This window comes from Rhipicephalus microplus, chromosome 1, assembly GCF_043290135.1.
Source record: "Rhipicephalus microplus isolate Deutch F79 chromosome 1, USDA_Rmic, whole genome shotgun sequence".
Taxonomy (NCBI): Eukaryota; Metazoa; Arthropoda; class Arachnida; order Ixodida; family Ixodidae; genus Rhipicephalus; species Rhipicephalus microplus.
Genome location: NC_134700.1, coordinates 237,718,952 through 237,742,807, shown reverse-complemented (window position 1 = coordinate 237,742,807; position 23,856 = coordinate 237,718,952). Strand labels below are relative to the sequence as shown.

Sequence of the window (23,856 nt, the reverse complement as noted above, 5' to 3'; positions counted from 1 at the left end):
CTGTTTTTGTTGTCATTATTGCGTTATTGTTTTCTAATGCTTTAATTGCTGCAAGTATATCGGTTGATGAGGTATGATCCAATGCTACCGCTACGGCCACTTCACCACTATGCCTGTATATATATATATATATATATATATATATATATATATATATAATATGCTGGGTGGGTGACTTCGTTTGAAGGTCATACTAGTAATTCGATTATCTCACTGTGCGAGTCATTTTAATGGCGACCATTATATCGTTGCTTGCCTATCAAACTCTTCATAAAAAACATTGGGGGACCCTTAAACTTCGCCTTTAAGAGTTCAACGCGATAGCGAAATCTGGCCCCAAGTACACCCTTCAACTGCTAAGTGCATACTTGTTCATGTTTTCTTACATACACACGCATGCACACAAACACACACACACAGTAGATTGGACCAGCGTGCGCTATTATCACCGAATGTGCTCGTTTTCGTCGTGACACCTGCCGAACAAAATGCGTTAAAAGGGCCCTGAAACACTTTTTCCACTAACCATAGAAGAAATTCACAAGAAAAGCTTATTGTCTCACGAATTCAACACCGAAAAAATTAAGAATCCGTCCAGTGCGAGTGTAGTTACAAAGGTTTGTCGCATGCTCCAATTGCATTACCTCTTATCTCGTCCCGACGAAACCGCTGGAAGCCAAGCAAAGAGTGGTGTCAGGGCAAAGAAACTGCCACGCCTCGTGACCTTGAGCACTTTTTTTTCTCCGAATGCGCGGCTTTTTCAGTGTGATCGCGTGCGCACGCGTGGACAAGTAGCGGCCTCCCGTGCCTATTTCGGTAACTTGATTTTTCGGTCACAGACGCACAGACGATTTTTCGCTCACAACCAACGGGGGTGACGCCGGCGGCGGGTTTTCTGCGACACGAGCTTTTTAACGCAATCGCGTTAAAACGTGATGCTTATTTACATCGCGTATATAGAAGCCATATTTCTAATTTAGTTCTGGCGAAGTGAATTGTACCTGTTCGTTCATATTGACGCTCAACGTTTTCTTCAGGCCGGCTTATGGCGGACGCTACTGCATCGGGGAGAGGAAGCGTTACAGGATGTGCAACACTCAGGTATTGCAATATTTCGGCTAAGTTTTGATGAATCTAATTCTAGACTTTCATCATGTGACGTTGTACTTCTTTTCTCGCAGAGCTGCGCCGAGGATGCGCCCAGCTTTCGGGCTGTACAGTGCAGTCAATTCAACAACGTTTCCTACCAAGGAGAACTATTCAACTGGTCACCCGTATCGACTCCCGGTAAGCTATTCCCCAGAACACAGCAATCTCAGTGCTTGCTTTCACAACTCGAGTCTGGCTGTAAGCATGTTTCGCGCTGTTCCTGTGCTGGAAGTTTGTGCTGATGTGGTGTGAAACGTCGAGGAGACCTTTCTCGACAGTCCGGAATGTCTGCCGCACGTGCATTGCAGACTACGGAAGCAGCTTCATCAGGTACTTACTATGGCGATTGAAAGTAACGCGAATAGCGTTGCTTTCGACTTAGTCGAACTGCGGCGTGCCTTGGCTGTGACAAGGCAGAATTTGTGCTGTAAGCCGGCGTCTACGTAGCGCAAGAATTTGGTTCCAACTTACGCTTATACCGCATGTGTATCGATTGCCAGTCCTGCCGGCCCACTCGGAACACACGCACGGTGCAGAAGTGCCAGCCAGAACAAGGTTTTAAAATGCTACGATGACACCGTCCGAAAGCACGTGTAGATGCACCTAGTGACAGTCAAGGCATGCCGCAGTTCGACCGAGTCGAAAGCCATGCTTTCCGTGCCGTTCACGCATCGCGATAGTAGGTCGTTATGGTTGTACTAAGCATGCGCGGTGCGTGCATCCACGCGTGAGTCGTAATACGTATATTTATTGTTAACATGCGGCCTGCGAAAGAGTACGGAAATAGTTTTGTGCGTCATACTACAGGCATACTGCACGCAAATCGCTGCTGTAACGTGAAACAGGTATAGATTCATGCTTGAATAAACACAATAAGTTTACTTACTCGTACACTTCACAGGGCTCGTAGCTTTTCCTCATGATTGCGATCGTATCCTAAGGTGGTGGAGCTCGGCGTTTTTCGTTGTAGAAGAAAATTTGTGCAATCGCAAAAACACCGCATGCTTCCCGCGATGCGCTGTGAACTTCACGGGCAGTGCTCAGCAATATCTTCCTCTTGCGCTGGTTCTTGCCGCATCAGATGACAGCGCAGTGGTACCCAGATGACATCTTATAAGCGGGCGCAGCGTGACCACACGCTTTTTGGTATTTTAAACTCCTAGAGCCACTGCATTCCATGCTAGCGTGACGCGCCTTGGCAGTTGCAAACAAATTATGGCGTCTCTGGGAGCGACGGTATACCGACGAAGGCACCTGGGTTTGAGATAGGCGTGCTCTCGTCTATATAGGGAACCGAGGCTCAAGTTTGCGCAGTGATGACAACGCCGCGCCTGGCCCTGGCGCCGAGCTCCGGAACACTTGAGGAGAGATGCGGGAGAGGTCGCAGGCGAGTGAGTGTGTTTCGCCGAAACGGGAGCGCGTGCGACACGCGCTCCCGTTTCGTCAGAGGATGAATCCCCTGACGAAGGGAGTACCTATCCCGAAACTGTTGGGAAATAAATATATTTATCCCCTGACGAAGAAAGTATCTCTCCCGAAACTGTTGGGAAATATATTTATCCTTGTTGACAACGCTCCCGTTGTGCCATATCCCATACCTTCACGAAGACTTACTGGCCCATTGAATCATCACTCCCAGTATATATATATATATATATATATATATATATATATATATATATATATATATATATATATATATATATATATATATATATATATATAACCTACAAGTAAAATTATCAAAGCGGCAATGTTGGTGTTGGTGGGTGAAATTACACTATGTTGCAACATATATAGCCTCGTAACAATTTCATTCTTCCGTAGGAACATAATTGAGTAATTACTATTGTGATGGAAAACTACGCCTTACTTGTTCTTTTTCCCAGCGTGCAGCCTACAGTGACCACTGTTGAAAGGGGGGGGGGGTGCTCAACCCACCCAACTTTTCTCAGAGGGGGGGCTTGCCCCCATCCCCCTAGCTGGTACGCCTATGGCTGCCACAATGCAGAAAACACCAAGGGACGCTCTCCACATGTAAAGCTGTATCAGTTTCCCATCTAGTCACAGCAGGTGAACAAAGCCGCGTTCGCGAAAGATAGAGCAAGCATGACACGAGAGCTGAAAGAAAAGAAAAAAAGGCGAGCACTTCAACTTGACTCGCTGTGGTTAAACTTGGCTTGCTGCTTCGCGGTGACGTCAGCGGGTCATGCGCGGCACGGAGGACATGACTAAAAATTCTCGGACATTTCAGTGCCATGACCCTTTAACTTTAGTTTTTAGTTATTTTTTTAGCACGCCGCAAACGTTTGACCATGACAGTACACGGCTGCTACTGCTAAATGCCACATCAAATCAACAATTATATGCTTTCCACAAACGTCAACACAGCGCATCGATAGAGTACGCGGCTTCATGTTGGCAGAATGGGACTTACCTCGAGGCATTACGTCGTACACGGTATTATTATGGAAGACCCTAGACATGCATTTCGCAGGGACTCGGGCGTCCTCGTCTTCCGTCGTCTGCTCCACATCATTAACTTGACTAACGAGCTTTACTCCTTGGGTTTGATTCGCTTTTCGAAAGTGCTTGTCCAGCTCAGAGATCTTTGTGAAGCCGCACTGCAGGCGGTGCATTGTGAGGTGACTCAACCGCAGCGCACGCTCGCTGCACGAGCATGTAAGCGAGCGGCAGCGCATTGGAGCGAAGGGAAAACGCGCCATCTGCATCCCCGATTTCTACATTTCTACCAAAGATGGCGCTGCCTGTCCGGAGCCGCAGCGCCACCATGCGTTGCTTTGGCTTCCTATAGCCAGTGTACCGCTGTTTTTCCAGAAAGGAAACGCGAAGCGTTGCTTTGAAAGGCTTCCGCCACTCCGTACCATTTCCTCGCTGTAGTAACTTAATTAGTAAAATTTGCTGGTTACGAATTCAAATTGTTGTGACAGGTAAACTATTTCGCTGCCAGGTTCAAACTTTTAGCGGACGATCTGTGAGGTATGGAGGAGAGATATGATCAGTTTCAATAAGAAGGGCCCCGCCGCGGTGGTCTAGTGGCTAAGGTACTCGGCTGCTGACCCGCAGGTCGCGGGTTCAAATCCCGGCTGCGGCGGCTGCATTTCCGATGGAGGCGGAAATGTCGAGGCCCGTGTGCTCAGATTTGGGTGCACGTTAAAGAACCCCAGGTGGTCAAAATTTCCGGAGCCCTCCACTACGGCGTCTCTCATAATCATATGGTGGTTTTGGGACGTTAAACCCCACTAATCAATCAATCAATCAATAAGAAGGGTTTAAGTGGAGAAGGAGGAGTGGGAGAGTGGTACACATAGTGATGTAAGCATAATAAAAGGGGTAACGATAGCGTCAAGGACTACCTGCTATCGCTGAGTCGAATTTATCTTATTTTTAATGTGTCATGTGCCAGTGCATGCGTAATCGTACAATTTTTAGTGAAATGTCGTGAAGCAACAACTTAAAGGTTCTTGCTTTCTAGATGCACTGATGAAACGCTTCATTTTGTAAACTGTTATCTATTTATCTATCCGATGATATATGATACCTCACAGCAGCTCTATATGAAAACGTCATTCCTTAACAGCCACCCAGAAGCATAATTTCGTATCATAACTTTCTCACCAAGTCGAGGGGGGTGATCTTCTCAAAGTGGATGTCTAAGATAAACGATAAGCAGTTGTCGCTAGAATTCGCTGTCGGAACCGATAGCTTCTGTCTGTTGGCAGAGGGACGTCGGAAAACCTTTCACGTAAAGATACGGCAGCGTCAACAACAAAAGTGGGACACTGGCCCCAGATAGCCTAACGGGTGCAAGACACACTAGTGTGTTCGTCAAATCTCTCTTATCGCGTAGCGTTTGTGCTTTTCTCGGCCTATCATGCAGATATCGGTTGTCGCCGACTAGGCAGAAGCACACTATCAACAACGGCGTAAGGTAAGGCGACTGGTGGTATTTCTGGCTGTCTGGGATTTCGTGTCTTTCGCTGTAATCTGTTTGACTCGCTTGAACGAAGAAACTGACCCTTCAGTGATTCACTCATTTTAAATGCCAGAAGCGGGGCGAATCACAACAGAACAGGGACTAGAGAAGAGAACGATGACAAAGGCGCACAGTCGTAACTGGAAGTTCATTGAAGGGGCAAAACATGTATAACTTACTGATTGTGTATATAGTACTGTTTGCCTCACCTAAAAGCAGAATCACTAACTCCGTGAGACGAAAAAAAAAATCATGAAGGCGCATGCGTCTATAAAAAAAGTTGAAGAAAAATGAAAAGAAAAAGCGTGGCGGGAGGGGTGACAAAAACCAAAAAGTTTAGCGCATCGTGCTTATCAGATGAGAGTACTCCTTTTCTGATAGGGCATTATACGGATTACTGACACATCGTTCCCCGCACCTCTTGTGTTGCCATAGCTGGCAATTGGTCTGTGAGGAAGTAACGATGTATGGTGTGTAAAGCCTTCCGGCTCAGCTTGTCTGTTCTTGTTGCGTGTGTGCAGCAACTCCGTGCCAGCTGCACTGCAAGCCAGACGGCAAGTTCTTCTCTCGTGTTCTCAAGGAGTCGGTGACCGACGGCACGCCATGCAGTCCCGGGTCGCGGGATGTCTGCATCAACGGCAAATGCAGGGTCTGTATGCAAGCTACCTGTTATTTTTTTATAAGCTTTCGCGCAATATTTTTGCCCCATTCTTCATCTAGGCGCGTTTTTGTTCAATCTCCCTGCACATACCTCGTTGTTTCTAGCTCCTTTCGCTTTCAGTTGACAAAATTTCCCCTGCTGTTTTTTTTTCTCCCCTTTCTTGTAAGCGAAACCATTTTTTAGGTCTACGACCCGTTGGTTAAAAATTGGCACCTATATTTAGAAACAGTCATTGAATAACTTGTTTATTGAGCGTGGCACACTTTCGGGCTTTGACCGTCGTAAAATATACCTACGAATTCGTGCCAGATATATCTTCAAGCTATACGCAACGAGAAAATGGGCTTTGGTTGCTTGCTTTATTTGGTTTCTCCTGCTTTTTATCTCTGCGAGACAGTACAGATTTAAAGCTTGTTGCTTAACGGTTTGCGAACGACTGGTCCGATTTCCTTCCACAGAGATCTTTCATCATCTATTACTTTCTCTGATCGGTAAGTTTCTTGGACATTTGCCGCATCTGTCGATGGCAAGGAAGACCGTAATAGGGTTTCAAGTACTTTGCAGAGCCGCTATAGGATTATGTGGATTATGCCCCGCTAATTTGGACAATCTAGTGACCTTTAACGTGTACCGCGTGTCGTTGAAGGTCACCAGATAGTAACGTGCACCGCGCGACCTTGAACGTGCATTGCGCGGAACACGGGCCTCTTGACATTCCGCCTGCACCTAAATGCGATCGCCACGACCGATAGTGAGCCCCGTGACTCTCGGGTTAGTAGCCGAGCATTTTAACGACTGTACTGTAGAGGCGGGCCGGAAACCCACTGCAGTTTACGGGTATACACCGGTCTCAGTGACTGCTCTTTGTAGACATTCAGTGGATGTGCTCACTGTTCTACCCTTTCACTCTTTCTATTCTCTAGTTTCTCATCTCCAGTGAAAGTTAGCAAACAGTACCGTCTTGTTGACCTGCCTTTCCTTTTCTCTCTTCACTGCATACTCCTTTTTCTCTCTCCACTTTTCTTCTCAGTTTCTGTGTTTCTCCGAAACTGCCTTCTCAGCGAGGGCTACAATGCTGTAGACGCCCTGACTTTTCCAGTTTTCTCTCCGTTCGTTTTTTTTTTTTTCATTGTACGCTGTGTTCTCACTGCTGTGACAGACAGGGCATGCTCGACGGGCTATTTTAACGTCGCAGCGCGTGTCCTGCGACTGGGGCATCGAGACGAGCGCCCGGGAGGACCGATGCGGCATCTGCCACGGCGATGGAACGCGCTGCATTACCGTCCACAAGGAATTCAGCCAGAAGGAAGGCATCGGTCTGTTTCCGAGCTCTTTTATTTCCCCCCTTGTTCCCTTTACTATTCATTGCCTAATATAACGATTCGAAGCCATGTGTTGCAGATCTTAATGTTTCTGGGGCCACACGCCCATTCAGGGATAGCTGTAGTGTCTTGGATCAACAGGTAAATGCTGGAATATACGCGATGTTGCGGCATGCATATCATTAGTGCTGACTTCGATATGACTTAAAAGTCATAGAAAGTCAGTTTATCAAAAGTCATAGAAAGAAAGCTGCTAGTAGGGCTCTTAAAAGTGGCATTTGTTACTAAAGGTAATCTACCAGACCTTGTTTCAAAGTTCTAGGTTGTCCCTGTCATATATAGTTTCCTAAATACATACTATAGGGAACTGTGGTGCTAGTGTTTATGAGAGATGAAGCGCGTGGCGCTTCAGTGAGCATGGGAGTGATGGTTGGTACACGGATTTGCCTAATCTTCGTGCTTCTGGCTTCGTGCGTGCTCGTTTGGCTTGAAGCTGTTTACTCACAAAACAAAAATCACCAAATGTTCAGCGGTAGCGCTTCACCACCTCGTTCGTTCAGGCTTACCATTTAAAATCGGGTCACAAAGTTCAAAAGGGTTCGTCCTTTCTTTCGAAACAAAACCGAAATACAGCAATAAACGAAGCCACATGTGCGATTCACCACAGGCAAGTACGAAGACTGGGCAAATCTGTGTACTACCAGTCATTCCCATTGTCGCTGAACGATCGCAGCGCCAGAGTCTCCCCCTCTTGTTAATTTTAGGAAACCCTATGCTCTCTGTGTAATGTAAGTTGCACAATGAATGGACAATAGAATGGCAGAAACGTGAGCTAGCTAGTGAGAATGCATCGTGACGGAAATGCAGGATACGTGCACAGGGACACAAAGTAAGAGAACCGCGCAAAGTAAATGCGTTCGTGTAGTACGGTTCTCTTCTTATGTGTCCGTCTCCGTGCGCCTTACTCGTATTTCATGATGAGCGATTCGTTGGAAGTAATTGGTTCGGGGAACCCTTGAGCATAGCTTGTTCGTATCCGTTTCAGGCTATATACTCGTTTTATTTTTATCCGGTGCACTGTATGGATTTTTATGGCCTGATGATTGTCGCTCATTCTTTTTGTGCAACGCATGCAACTTACGTTGCAATGACAGAGAACGTTGTTCTTTGAGAGACAGTTGCGTGGAGACACAATGAAAAGCTAACCCTTTATTTATTTATTTATTTATTTATTTATTTATTTATTTATTTATTTACTTATATTAGAAAGCAGCGCAGTTACAGTGAAGTCCATCTTCGGCAGTCGAACTCGGCTCCAAGAACTTGGTGATGTGTTCAATTTACCACCTGAGCTAAATTGTTGGTTAGCACGTCGCAAAGCAATGCCGCATTGGTTGGCAACACTAAACAGATGGGCGGAACATTTATACGGACATTCCAGGAGCGGAATTAACAACGGGCTTTTCGCTCGTAAGTGACCGTTCCCGTTGGTTGGCCGACTTCGCTAATAACATGCCTTGCTCGGGGACTATCTGAACGTTTTTTTTCTTACGAATGAATCTAACCGTGAATAGGGGCCTTTTTTTTATGACCATGAACCCAGTTCTACAGAAGTCCACTAGATGGAGAAACATTCACGAAAGCTTCACAAAAGAAGCCTGGATAGATTTCTCCCATGCATCTTTACGCTGCGGTTGGACGGATGCCAGTTTTAGCTCTCGCGAGCTTTCCTCTACCTCGCGAGCTTTTGTGACTCTGGTTTACCATACAATGCGACGGCTTTATCGTCAGGCACGTTTATGCCGAAACGGAGGCCTTCATCGGCTGTGTCGCAGGCTACACGGAGATAGGTCGTGTGCCCAAGGGCGCTCGCAACATCCGCGTCGAGGAGCTGGGCGCGTCGGGCAACTACCTGGCCGTCCAGGGCGCGGCCGACGGCGAGTTCTTCCTCAACGGTGACTGGCTCGTCCAGTGGAGCGGCGAGTACGCGGCGGCCGGCACCACGCTTTTCTACCAGCGGCAGGGCGAGAGGGACACGCTCCACGCACCGGGGCCCACCAAGCAAGAGTTGGTGCTCTACGTGAGTGGTCACATTACACCTTCCGTTGGGCAAGGTCTGTGAGGAACTACTGTTGAAAACCAAAGAACTCAGCTAAGGCAAAAGGCAATGAACGAAGATACGAAGGCGTTGCGCTCGTATTTGTGTCGCGTTGTCTCGTCACTACAGTCATGACCAACGCCCCCCTCTAACTACATTCCTGGAACGTCGCTCCGTTTTTTTTGTAGAGAGCCTTCCGTCAAACCCGATCGCGAAAGCCACACCTCCTGGCGCGAGTTGCGACTAGGCGTCGTGGGAGAGCGCTCGCCACCGTGCCGTTTAGTCACGTGACATGAAGTTACCAGCTTCGCAGAGGTAGCCACAAAAGCTGTGTGTGTTTGCGAGGAAAAGGCACGAGAGGCGCTGGCCACTGTACCAAAAGGGAGGAAACAACAAGAGAGGGAAAAGCAGCGCGTTCGCGCCTCATGTTCCAGGCAGTGAATTAAAGTAGGTGTTGTCATTACGTACCAACTATCCCAATCCACCACTTTTTATTTTTTTACTTGCCAGAAAAACTGCAGTTTTTGGGGGCTCGCAGTTAATGTAGTGGCTTACGAGTGCTGAAGCACATCTCACAAATAGTTGCGTCGCTTTAAGTGTGCGTGTGTGTTTCGAGTTCGTCAAAGCTAGCTTCCCTGCAACATTGGAGTGCGTGTTGAATGAGCCAGCTTTAGCCGTGCAAATCTCTTTTGAGAGGTGATAGCCGCGGTGATTGAAATTGCTTAAGCAACATGTAAAAGTTTCATTGCTTGGCTGAATCTTAAGATTGAGACTTACGAGGGGTGCAGTAGTGAAACATTCCGGATTAATTTCACCAGTCTGCATAGTAATCTTCTACGTTTACGTATTGTGTGTCCTATAGCTACAGTCCAGTGCGATATGAATTATTGAAGAACAGCAGAAAGATACGATAATGGAGCGAACGTTGCATTGCTAGCTGTCGTTTAATGCAAACTCGTGAATTTTCCGTGTGAATTGATTGCTTTATTAGCGAAAAATTTTTCCTTGCGTATATTTGCCGAAATTCGCATGTTGAGTAGCGTTTTGCTTTTGTTGTGCAAAACTTTCGAAAGCGTCATGTTCAGTCGTCCATAGTTGTTTTTCCCGCGTTTGACGCTAGTCATGAACAATGGCGCGAAAGGAGACAAAGAGAGATCCACGGGGTTGGGCATCATGTACCGGACCCAATTTGATCGTTTGATGAGTACAAGTGGCGATTAGTGAAGTTTGAAGTGCGGAGCACTTTATGGGGCCGGGCTGTCGTGTGCTGTCATGTGCTGTAGTATTATTTCTTCGTTGCTTGGTGTTATACGCTCCATGGGCAGCATATTGAGCGTGCGCTCACGCCAAGGTGAAGACTTCCTCCTCTTGTTCTTCGAGCGCCTTCATCATAATAACTTACCATGATCAGCAAAAAAAAAAAAATAGTGTGCTTGGCGTAACGCGAACCACTTATAAAGATAAAAGAAAATACAGGAAGCAAATGCGAAATAGAGAGAGAAAGGAGAAAATAAGATAAAAGATAGAAAGACCAAGGTTGAGAAAGAAGCATATAAAGAGAGAGGAAGGAATAAATGAATAAAGAAAGGAAAAAGACTAGAAAAGAGGAAAAGGAGAAGATTAAGGAAGCGACAAGCAAATAAACAGTTCAGGGCTCCCTTCAGTCGGTTATTCTGGCTACAACCAAGGCTGTACCTCCTAACCGAAGGCTGCGCCTCCAAATTGTTGGGCGGTCGGCTGCAGGGGCGCATGGGAACGGAGCACCGGGCCCGTACCACCCTCCCTCCTCCCGTCAATCCCGAAAACATTCGCCATGGCATACAGAGTGAACGATGACCATTTGAAGAGGGTGCCCTCTCTCCCCCTCCACCCCTTGCAAAAAAAATTTCTTCCAATGCCCCTTGTTGGTTGTCTGGTTATGGGGTTGCACCTGTGTGTATGCCCATCGTCTTGTTCCCTCCTCATAAATCTACGCTCAACCCTTAATATATGTCGTACCAACAAGGCCAGAAGTCAGCCCTTGTAAAATTCATATGTGCCAACCAGTAATTCAGGCAACGAGGCAGTAAAGAACTTCCTTGTAATTTATCTTCGCGAATCACTTGCGATTGTCCTCGATCAGACTATATGTAGCTGACGACAGCTTTTCTGAGCGATAAAGACAAACGCCTCTGTGTGAACTGTGAAGGCAGCACTTTTATTTTTTTTTTCGCATTCGCCTAATGTTTTCTGTGATCATCATAAAAATTTTGTATTGTGGTGTTCAGTTTAGCGCGCGCATTGAGTTATCAAGAACGCCGTTTAATGGAGGGCTCCGGAATTGTTTTGACCGCCTGGTGTGCACAGACGAATACCCGTAAGGACGGTACACGCGCGTATCTATTATGCATTCTGGAGACGTGCCGCTGCCGTCACATCTTGCGCTGGCTGAAAGCGGGAATTCCCGACCTCGCGCGTGGTAATCAACGTCCTGCCGCTGTGTGCACTCGTGTACTTAGTGATCCGGGCATAAGATAACCAAATGTAGCTTTGTCACTCCCTGTAGCGCAGATTGTATTGATAATGACAATAATAATTGTTGGCGTTCAACGTCCCGAAATCACAATATGGTTATGAGGAATGCCGTAGTTAAGGGCTCCGGAAATTTCGACCACCTGGGTTTTTTTAACACATGTACCTAAATCTAAGCAATCGAGTCTCCAGCATCTTAGCCTTCATTGAAATGCGGCCGAGGGACTCGATTCCGCGTTCTTCAGAGGTTCTATTGGGAAGCGTTCAGCTCCAAAACAAAACAAAAAAGGATGGGGTGGGATGGGATGGTATCTTGTATTTATTTGTAAATATATCAAGCTCTAATTACTCCATGCATGAACCAACAGTTCAAATGGAATGAACAGGACTACGTGCAGGAAATACGAAGAAATAAATCCTCCGTCTAAATGCAAAACTTTTATCGATGAATGCAACGTAAAGATAAAGCGAAAACATAAGACTGATTGATTGAAACGTGCAATTCAAAAACAAAGCAGTGACATTAGGTGCGTACACGATAGTTCTACATTAAAAAAAATTCCAGGTAGAAACATTTACTTTGGTCCACAAAATGTATAATAGTTATTTATGAACGCGTTATCCAGCGTGAAGTTGGAACAATGAACGAGTAAGTCTAATGCACTACCCGAAAGCAAAGCACTAATGCGGCGTCTGGGCACGGTAGTTTGCTGGAGCCACAAATTTATGATTATAAATTTGCAATCAGAATGTGAAACTTGTTATAATTCGTTAGTATAGTGAACCTGGAGATAAAGGAACGTCTTCGCCACACCCCGGTCTCCTTTTCGGCGGCGGCGCAGTTGCTTTTCCAGTCCGCGAACCCGGGCCTCAAGTACGAGTACACGGTGCCCGAGTTGAACGCGAGCCGTCGGCCCGAGTTCCACTGGCGCTGGTCGGACTGGAGCCCGTGCACGGTGACGTGCGGCGGCGGCTCGCAGGAGTCCCAGCCGCGCTGCTTCGAGAAGGAGGCCGGCCTCGTCGAGGACACCCACTGCGAGCCGGCGTCGAGGCCGGCCACGCGCCGGCGACCCTGTTCGCGGCAGCCGTGCCCGGCGCGCTGGTGGACCGGGCCGTGGCAGCCCTGCTCGGCCACCTGCGGCGGAGTGCGGCGCCACACCGTGCTGTGCGTGCGCTCGCGCGGCAAGGCCGACCAGCTGGCGCTGCGCCAGGAGGCCTGCGACCCGGCGACCAAGCCGAACGACACCGAGCCGTGCCCCGACGACCCCCGGTGCCCCGGCGCGGTGCGAAACAACGGAACGGCCGCCACTGCCCAGCCGGTGAGTAGCTGGCTAAATCTGTTTAGGCCGCCCCGCCGCGGTGGTCTAGTGGCTAAGGTACTCGGCTGCTGACCCGCAGGTCGCGGGTTCGATTCCCGGCTGCGGCGGCTGCATTTCCGATGGAGGCGGAAATGTTGTAGGCCCGTGTACTCAGATTTGGGTGCACGTTAAAGAACCCCAGGTGGTCAAAATTTCCGGAGCCCTCCACTACGGCGTCTCTCATAATCAAATGGTGGTTTTGGGACGTTAAACACCACAAATCAATCAAGTCTGTTTAGGCCTTAGAACAAATAAAAAGAAAGAATCAAAAGAAAGCAAAGGTCGCTAAATGTGCGCTAGTCAAACACCGCCCCAAATTGACAAATTTATAAGGCACGCTTTTACAACTCTGTTTTAACGCTGTTGGTGCTTGCTCAGTGCTGCTTGCGATCACTGCGGCGGCGATGAAACGATAGGGCACGTTCTCCGTCACTGCCCTCCATACAGCGTGCAATGACGGCAGCTATAGCTACTGCGTTAGCTCGCCTTGATGACAGACCCTCGTCAGAGCAGTCAGTGCTTGAAAGGCGACATGATCTCTCTTCGCCAAGAGAATCAGCGAAGACGCCTTATGGAACTTTTTGCGTATTCGATCATTCCTATAGGCAGCGCAGCGGAATGTCGAAATGGCGGATGAGACGGTGATGTCGCGAGCGTTTACGTCAGCGTCGCAGGGCGTGAAGACGCGTTCATTGGTTTATGACTACTGAAAGTGCGAACTGAGTCGCAGTTTTATCACCGTGTGACAGCTCCGGAGCGCGGCTACATGGCGACGCCTGCGTCGATGGAATGACCGAATTGAATAGGCTATAGCAGCCCAGCTCACTTGTTTCTCTTTCGCTCGTCTATTTCGCTCTTCGCTTTCTTTCTTATCTTTCTTCCCCACTCTCCCTTCCCTTCGTGCAGGGTAGCAAAACGGGTGCTCCGATTTTTGGTTAACCTCCCTGCCTTTCCCACATTTTATTCTCTCTCTCTTGGTGCTTGCTAACAAACATATCGTGGCAGTAAAACACGATATCTTTGTTAACGTAATGGTTCGGGTTAAACCACAATATGATTAGGAGGGACGCCGTAGTGTAGAGCTCCGCAAATTTTCGACCTCCTGGCGTTCTTTAAAAGGGCCAGTCAACAGGCTCCGAAACGCGCCGTAAACGCTCGCGCATCTTCCGAACGCCTGACCAACCTCCTTCCACGCGCAGTGACGTCAACTCGGCGAGCGGTGACGTTGACTTCATTACTGTTTGTCGAGACCTGGTTTAGACCAATCGACGAGCTGCGTCACGTCGCCGATTGCCGAGTTGACGTCACTGCGCGTGCAAGGAGGTTGGTCACGCGGAGGAAAAAATGCGCGTGCTTTTCCAGCGCGTTTCGGAGCCCGTTGACTGGCCTTTTAACGGGCAACTAAATCCAAGTACACGCGGGCCTCTCCCCGCTGTGGAAGTGCGACCACCGCTACGGCAATCGAACCCGCGACCTTCGGGCCAGCAGTCTAGCCAGTGGAAACCACTATACAATCGTGGAAGCTATATAGCTGGAAGTGGCTGGTCGAGGAAATGAAGATCGCGCTTTTAGGCTCGAGAAGGCGTGTTTTAGGGGCGAAGCTCCTTAAGCCGTGGGTCGTGCGTCCCCGTTGTATGTAGTAGTAGTAGTGGCAGTAGTAGTAGTAGTAGTAGTAGTAGTAGTAGTAGTGGCAGTAGTATATACAGGTAGCCACCTCTCGTTTTGTCCTTAGAATGTCCGCAAGATGGTGGTACTTGTATATGATGAATATATGATGAAAAAATGCGAGATGGCGGTACTTGGAGTGTTCACTAGATGGACGGATGGACGAATGGACAGGCGTACAGACAGACGGACGGACAGACAGACGGACGCACAGACGGATGGATAGAAGCGCAGACGCCCGGACGGACGGACGGACAAAAGCAAGAACGAACGGATGGAAGCGCGGACGGACTGATGGACGCTTTGCCCCGCCATAGTCCCATGAGGGACTATGACCCCACTCATCATCATTCACTGTGTGGATATGCGGTGATTTTTTTACTCGTAGCCGATGATAGCGAAGTACAGAAAAGTCCAAGCAATGTCATTCAGATGAACGGTAACAAACGCAAGGTGGCTAATATTTCTTCATTCGCAATCCAGAAGTGTTCCGCGCAGACCACAGTCGCCGTCGTGACTTGTATGATAACCCGCATTATATTGATCCGCAGCAGAATACCGTTCTCTTTAGTCTGTTCCCTTGTTACCTCGTGCCTTCGTGCGTGGGTATATACTTTAGGATTCTTGGAAATGAATCGTTTCAAACGGCGGGTTTTATTTGGCACGAGTCTCACGTGCGTCTTCCATGAAGGTACCGGTCGCAATGGGCTCTGCTGACGTCAACGCAGAGGCGCGTCGATATGACAGTTACGTTTAAAAAAGCTAAAACTAAAAAAAAGACAAGAAATATTTCATCCGTACTAATTGTTGCGCGTTGATTTTCTTTTGTGCCAAACAAAAGCGGCCACTTGTGCGAAGCCATTTGGACTCAAGCCTATAACATGGTTGAGCACTTTGAAACCTAAATGAGGAATCTTTTTGTCGTGTTAACGGTTGAGCCTTCATACTACTACTACTACTACTACTACTACTACTACTATTACTACTACTACTACTACTACTATTATTATTATTATTATTATTATTATTATTATTATTATTATTATTATTATTATTATTATTATCATTATTATTATTATTATTATTATTAACGGCACTCTCAGGAGTCATTATTCAAACGACATACTCACGCTACGTTTGTGTGGATGTTCAAGAAGGTGCAGTGCGAAAATTCGCAGTGCTCAACTTTTTCTTCGTACAGTAATGCATTTTTGTTACGTAAGTGACGATACGATCTTCCGGCCCCGCCGCGGTGGTCTAGTGGCGAAGGCACTCGGCGAAGGCACCCGCATGTCGTGGCGAAGGCACCCGCATGTCGTGGCGAAGGCACCCGCATGTCGCGGGATCGAATCCCGGCTGTGGCGGCTGCATTTCCGATGGAGGCGGAAATGTAGGCCCGTGTGCTCTGATTTGGGAGCACGTTAAAGAACCCCAGGGGGTCAAAATTTCCGGAGTCCTCCACTACTGCGTCTCTCATAATCATATGGTGGTTTTGGGACGTTAAACCCCACATATCAATCGACACAATTTTTTTTGTTTACTGTGGTACTTGTATTTACTGTAGTTTTTGTATTGTTTAATGTCAGTTCAGATGTTGGGGTTTTACATTTTCTGATGGTATTATTGTCACAATTAATATTGTTATTATTAATCTCAGGGGATATTTCTTCCTCACATGCCGTAGTTGAAGCTCTGTCGGTTGAAAGTTGAGGGTCTGTCAACTTGTATGAACGAATAGAGTTCAGTGGCTCAAATGTTACGTGTTGTCATAGCGCTTCATAGAGTGTGACCAGTCTAGAAGTTGTGAGACGGCATTGTCGGTGGTACATGTAAGATAGGTGCATAGTGTCCCTAAAGGGACCAAATATTAAGTTGACGCCAATTGTTGAAATAGCGGTCCGGAAACCTCGCAGTGCTAGTTTTGTGCCAATGAAGCGCCTATTTTGAAATAAAATCACGTTTTAATGGTCCGTATCGTGTTAGCGCACTTGACGCCAATTGTTGAAATAGCGGTCCGGAAACCTCGCAGTGCTAGATTTGTGCCAATGAAGCGCCTATTTTGAAATAAAATCACGTTTTAATGGTCCGTATCGTGTTAGCGAACTTCAAATCAACCGCGCCTGAAAGCGGTCATTCAGACTTGGCGTGCCCGACGTTGCCTTTACTTCGCGGCCGCCGACACCAGTAGCAGCAAAGAGAAAGTAGCTGGAACCACAGTAGCAACAGCAGCCATTGAACAATTTATAGCTACCTCAGAGGCCATGATTCCACCATGGCCTCCGAGATTGCGAGCGCGCGGCGGGGTTCTCTCCGGCCGTCCCAATCGCCGCGCTCCCCAGCAAAACCAGCGAGTATTGCCTCACGCGCTCGGTTACCGCGAGGGAGCGCGTTTAAAGAGGGTTCCTCGAGCGCACGGAATTTCAGCGTGTGAATGATTTTTTTTCTCGCGTGTGAGCAAAAGCACTGACAAGTCTTCTGACTGCACTGAAGGCAAGTATTCTTTTTCTGTTACTGCTTTTATTTTGATCCAATTGGCGAATCAAGGCAAGGCAACTGCTGAATTTTTCTTATATAGATCATTGCTTTGAGATGTTATTTCGTTTGTGACAGAGGCATTCTAGCATTCCCCCTTACTGGAGACGCGTATGTGGGTAAAGACTGGGCAAGTTATTGTCGTTGAATCATATTGCCCTCGTATCGGTATAGATCGTTTTACTATTTTATCGCGTATCGATATTTATCAGGTCGTCAACCGAATTCCACTTACGTTCTAGATAATTAAGTGCTCTGATCGTGCCACTTATTAATGTGATAAGTAATTTTCCCGGGATATTGTGAAAGACTACGATTAGCCGACCTGCATTTATTCCCTACATCCTTCACAGTGAAAGTGCTTGAGTTATCATCGTCTCCTTTTTTCGTCATCTGTATTTTGATTATGGTTCTGTAGCACAATGGCAATGTCAGTATCGTGTTCATTTAAAGTTATCTCTACTGCATCCAAATCAAAGGGTTGCACATGCGGCCGAACGGCGTCTTTCAGAAAACCAAATATTTGTCGAGGTAGACTACCGGAGAATAAAAAGGATCGGGCTGCCATATTTGTTTTTTTTTTTTCGCCAGTGCCTCCCCCCCCCCCCCACTATACAGGCCGCGAAATTCGAAGTATAGTTTCGAGCACATGCGGATCTCTTGCAGAGGCATCGCAATTTTAACTGCTCTAATATGGGCGGCACCAATCTACAGCAAAATAAAAAAAAAAAACATTTGAAAATAAAACGCCCCAGCGTTCACTTTGCCTCTCGTACACCTTGACCCGACATTTCCAAATGAACACAAAGTTATATAAAAGTGCAAAACCAACTTTTTCTCGCCACATAGAAGCCTAGCCAACAGCGCTGCAGCCTTTTCGACCGAAAGGCAGCGCCGTGGTGCGGAGAAAAGAGCGGGCCACGCCCACCTCCGGAAACATGCGCTCTCCGTGTGATTGGGACGTCAACAACAAAAAAAAAAAAAAAAAAAAACAACCCGCCGCGCATTTGCAATCTCGGAGGCCATGATTCTGCCTGCTTCGTTCAACTGGGCTCCGCTAGAGGACACTACCCATCCAGCCTAACCAGTCAAAAACTGAGTTTATGAACCACTCGTGCCGTTTGCCATAGTAATGCCAGGTGGTTCTTTTTTCTACAAACAAACAGGAACAGATAAGCAGCATTTTACTACGTCTTTTGATGCACTAAACGTTTTTTTTATTGCAGCTAGTTTGATTACTAGTGATTAATTTAACTGTACATTCTCACGTCATCAGGATCATTTCGCAAATGTCCCACTTCCTGGCGCACGTCTTTTGATGCAGTTAGCTTAATTTCTTGGTAAGTAAGGTATTGCTGTTGATAATAGTATTGCCGTGTTAGACGTTTCCATACATTGAGCTTTCACTATGACATCAATTGTCAGTTGCCTTTAGTGTCCCTTTGAAGGAAAAAAAAAAGAACAGCCTTTGCTTCAAAGCGCGTCAACTGTGTAAGCGTGTAAATCACGACAAAGACATGTCAGTAGTGTTTCGCAATGTATATACAAGAATATGCGTCTCCGAGGAGCGATATAATAAAGCTGTTCAGCACACTAGTACTATTATAGTTTCTCAGAGAAATATTTGAAGCAATGCATTGGGGTCCACGGGCTCTACAAATTTACTTTCGAAGGATCAACCTATGCTTACAGTATGAACTATGAGTATCTTTAGCCGACAGTCTGCTGCGTGCCTGCATCATGCAAACATTCGATAACTAAATTTTTTGATAGCGAAAGAGATAGATTCATGCCAAGCAACAGTAATGCGCGAATGGCAATTCATCTAAATTTCAATGTCCGTGTTGCCTTTTCTGCAAATGAGCTTCAACTGGACGGCTTTCCAGCCGGACGTACATGACTGTCAGCGTCCCGCAGCATTATGGCAGGTTTCGTCGCCAGCCAAGAGGAAAGAGTTCGTGGCGTACGCTCGGCCTGTATTTTACGGAATTTCCAGAGAATCGCTTAATAGACAGCGCGCGTTGTAGCGGATCGGGGCTGGCCCGGTTCTTTTTATTGCACGTTTGCAATAAATTGAGTCGTTGCTTTGTGTGCTACTGGAGGGAACACAGCGCAAAAGACGGGGACAAGGAAGAAAAACAAGTGTTATCAAGTCGCGCACATGACGCACACAACCGATTTGTCTGTTCAACCAATACGCCCAAGCTTCAACTCTTAATCGCTTTATTGCTGTTCATTGCTCAGCATCTATATCTGGTTGTTAAGGTGACATGATATCAACACGCACGTTAAAAAAAATTCGGGCATATTAGTTATAAAAAATGGCGCATTTCATGACAGTTAGATACTTAGTAAAGTTAATTGAAACAAGAATATCTTTTGCTCAAATAATCAGACCTGAATAGGAGCTGTCTGAACCTGGGAACGCGATGGCGAAGCGGCTCGTCGCTACTTGGCTTAAGTTGTCGTACCTGTTCAATTGTCTTATTATTGGCGTCGTGACGATCGAACAGTGTCTACAATCGCGCACGCACGCGCACACACACACACACACACACACACACACACACACACACACACACACACGCGCGCACACACACACACACACACACACACACACACACACACACACATACACACACACACACACGCGCGCGCGCGCGGAAAAGGTAAGGGTCACACTCGGTGAGAAAATTCTGTCCTGATTAACAGCATAGACGAAGTTAATCGAATCCGACGCACTGCCCCTTTTCAGAAAAATAAACAGCCATTGCACCTGATGGAGGTTACTTTCAAGACAGGGTGCGGTAGTGGTCTGTGCGCTTGGCCGTGCCATCATTAGCAACGGTGGGGCTGGTGAAGGAATCTCGAGCTCACTGACCCTCTCATTCTTTATATACGTTTTTGTGCATGTACACGTGATCACGGAGTATGTGACATTATACACAACTGAGAACGGTGCGCATAAAGCAACCATTTCTCTCGGCTTACCCCGGCACGATACTTCTGAGACCCACAGCATGGGGTGCGATCTTAGTGCACTTTATTTACTGAGCATCACGGCGACGGCGGCGAGTATTCGCCTCAAATGACCGTATGACTGGTAGTTAAAATAAAGAAGACAAGAAATGAGACATTAAATCACAAAACACAGTGTGGTGCTCGTTTTGACTGTATACTGCAGTATTGTGATTTTAAGCGTTGCGAGAAAGTTATACTGCTATCGACGCACGCAAAATATAATATCGGCCGCCGAGTGCTGTCATAACTGAAGCTACAAGACAACGCGGGGACAGTTCACTTCATATATGTAGCGATGCTTTCGGAAACATTTGGCTCATCTGTGGCATTAATATCTCACAATAAACAGGTAATGCAAAACGCTCTTGTCCTGGCGCATATAGTCTGAGGCACGTCTGCACGTGTCCGTTGGACTCTTATAGTGACCACGGAACTGGAAAGCAGAAAGCGAAGAGGTGCGGTGATTTGGCTCGCGTGTAATCGGTAGGCAATTCGTTTCGTAACACACCAGCCGTCTCTGCGAGAACAGTGGTCCAATAGTCACGCGCAGATGCCAGCGTACGTGCATACGTGACGATGTGGCTCTACCGCGTGTGCAACAGGCGATGATGCCGTACTCCCGCCGGCAGCGAGCAATGCGATATACTACGATTGCTGCGGCTGTGCGCATGCGTGCGTGCGTGCCAGCAAAACCTGCGGTGTAAGCATCGGCGTCAGGTGGCGCTGGCAACAGCCCCGCCCTTCCTTTGCGTTCGCCTCTCACCCGCCTGGACGACCACATACAAAAGATGGCGGGTCACGCGAAGCGCTCGTCTTCGCAGGGTTTCGCTCGCGTGACGCCCGCGCTTTGGCGAGATTCCTTGGGAAAGACCCTGGGCAGCCGCGTCTGGATGCGCCAGGCAGCTGAGCTCGCGTGGCCTTGGGGATCGACACGAAGCGAGTGCTGGCCCATCGACCCATCGTGCGCGCCACGCAAGCTTGTACGCTACGCGACCGCCGGCGGGCGCGCTAACGCCGCTGAGGTGTTCTCGGAAGCCGGCAGTTTTATGGGCTCTTTCTTTCTTTCCTAATGTAATGCTCGCACACGTCTGGTATCACTTTACACTACACTGTACTTTACACGAACCCTCTCCCGGTGACTAAGCGGCGTTATTTTGCATGCAGAGCAGGACGCCGGGGGTCGGGCAAGGCTGGACCAGCGCGGAATGTTAGCTGTGGAGTCGGAATGTCTGAGCGAAGTGACGATAATTCTGCAGTGCTCCACAATCATGTCTATTATGAGCCAGACGTGTAGGCGCTTGCTTACAAATTCATTCAGGCAATATCAATGGAAGATATTGACCGACAGTGCCCGTAGGACACGTGGTTTAGGCATACTCAAGTCATAAAGATAAAAAAATGGCCCTTGGTTTTCTCAATGTTGTTCTGCATGGAATACGAACGACCATGTAATACGTAAAGCTGGTGTAGCCGGTGGTCTTTTAACGTTTCTGAAATGGATGTTAGGGGACGGGAAGCACAGTAGACGACGGCTAATAATAAGATCGCATGACGAAATTATTAAAGGTAAAATCGAAACTTGCAGCCAGGAATAGGACAGGGGAATCGCTTGAATATGCCTTAGGTCCGGTAGTTGACATATGTGACTACAGTGATGACAGTCGTGCGCTTTCTGCTTATCATGCTTGTTATGTTTTTTTTTAAATAAAGAATGTTTCTGAAAGGAATACTCATGCTTTCCTTGTTCGCAGAACGTTTCGGAAAAGAAGTCAGATAAAACAGAGCGCACAGTTACAACTACTTATAGCTCAGATGGTGCGCATGTATACAATCAAGGGGTTAAGGAGTTAACACGCAGAGAAAGGGAAAAATCATGACGCATTTGCAAAACATATTTCTCGCATCTCGCAATCACATTTTAACTGAAAAATTTAACTGATGGTGACAGTTAACAGACGGGGCACTTACACATTCACTTCCTGCAGAACCGTCTAAGCGGGGCGTAAGGTGTTCTCCGAAAAAAATTTTTTTGGGGGGGGGGGGGGGTTGATTCTGCGGAGCAGAGAACGTTGCCGGGCAATGACATCACTATTAGAAGACGTGCGCAGTGGTGCAGTCACAGCCTCCGAGATTGCGGGAGCGCGGCGGGTTACGCCGCGCGCCCGCAATCTCGGAGGCCACGGTGCAGTTGGTGTGTTGTCACGCGCCGCCGCTGAACAGAGAGCCCCTTTCTTCGTCCTCTTCTACCTCGTCGTAGTATTCTGCTACGCTCCCAGAATGCGCGCGCCGAATTCTGCGGTGCGGAATGCAACAGCTCTGATGCGCGAGGTCACGAGTACGGAGAGAATGCAATAAAGATAGAGAAAGCGATAAATTTTAGAGCGGCAATTTCCTTCTCGAGCTCAGATTCGAACCCGCATGCCTACGACTCGAATGCGAGCGTCTTAGCCACTCGGCTATCCGGATGAGAAACGCTAGCAGAACATAGCCTTGTATAGTATGATGTAGCGAGGAGGGGGTTATAGGAAAATGAGGGTGAGGAGGACATAGGTGAAAAAAAGGAGGAAGAGAAGGGTAGCACAGAAAAAGAGATGGGTTATAGGAAAATGAGGGTGAGGAGGACATAGGTGAAAAAAAGGAGGAAGAGAAGGGTAGCACAGAAAAAGAGATATGAGGGAGGCAGATAAGGAAATGGAAATAAAAAGAGACAAAATAGACATGCATACGCAAAAAAAGTGAATGATGAGTTGAGTGGAACGCCCGTCCGTGAGTACGACCGTCTGTCTGTCTGTCTGTCTGTCTGTCTGTCTGTCTGTCTGTCTGTCTGTCTGTCTGTCTGTCTGTCTGTCTGTCTGTCTGGTGACGAGCACGAGCCGCCGCTCCCGCAGCTCCGCTTCGACCATGCCCCGACACGTACGGCGGCGATGCAAGAAACTGAGAGAGACACTCGTTATCTCGCACCCAGCTACAGCCCGCCCAGTAGCCAGTCGGGAAGTAGCGTTGCAGCGCCATCTAGAATATCTGCACTCAACTGCAGTTTGTATGTACTACTGTGAGAAAGTTCCATCTATTATACTGTTCGGCAGATACTGCTGGTTACACCTGACGCGGGACAAGGTTAGACTAATAGCAGCTTCGCTACTAAAACACAAACACAAACACACACACACACACACACACACACACACACACACACACACACAGAGAGAGAGAGAGAGAGAGAGAGAGAGAAGACGGAAACCGAAAGAAATAGACGAAGGAAGAAATAGAAAATGGGCAAAAACTTGGAGGACGCTTGAATATTGCCTTCAAGAGTGTAGATCGTCTTCTCGCTTATCTATTTATTTGTTTGCTTGCTTATTTACTTACTTATTTATGACATAGCGGCATTGCCTCTGTGGGCATTACAGCCAGGGGTTACAGTATAAAAGAAACAAAGTAATCACACTCATAACGTGCGGTAAAAAAATCGTACTGCAAAAGGTTCACAATTTTGAGTGATAGAGCATTCTATTCTCTTACGGCTCGTGAAAAAAACAAAC

At 47.4% G+C, this 23,856-nt stretch overlaps 1 protein-coding gene across 2 annotated transcripts in view; it reads left to right on the top strand.

Annotated features, from left to right (window-relative positions):
• The window catches only part of LOC119166221 (A disintegrin and metalloproteinase with thrombospondin motifs 7-like), a 129,457-nt gene that overhangs the window by 92,034 nt on the left and 13,567 nt on the right, over nucleotides 1-23,856 (top strand). For both annotated transcript variants that reach the window (XM_075891662.1, XM_075891663.1), the window contains 6 exons: nucleotides 1,038-1,101; nucleotides 1,182-1,287; nucleotides 5,668-5,795; nucleotides 7,003-7,123; nucleotides 8,965-9,209; nucleotides 12,581-13,057. In XM_075891662.1, coding sequence (XP_075747777.1) covers nucleotides 1,038-1,101; nucleotides 1,182-1,287; nucleotides 5,668-5,795; nucleotides 7,003-7,123; nucleotides 8,965-9,209; nucleotides 12,581-13,057 — 1,141 coding nt within the window. The remainder of the gene's footprint in view (nucleotides 1-1,037; nucleotides 1,102-1,181; nucleotides 1,288-5,667; nucleotides 5,796-7,002; nucleotides 7,124-8,964; nucleotides 9,210-12,580; nucleotides 13,058-23,856) is intronic.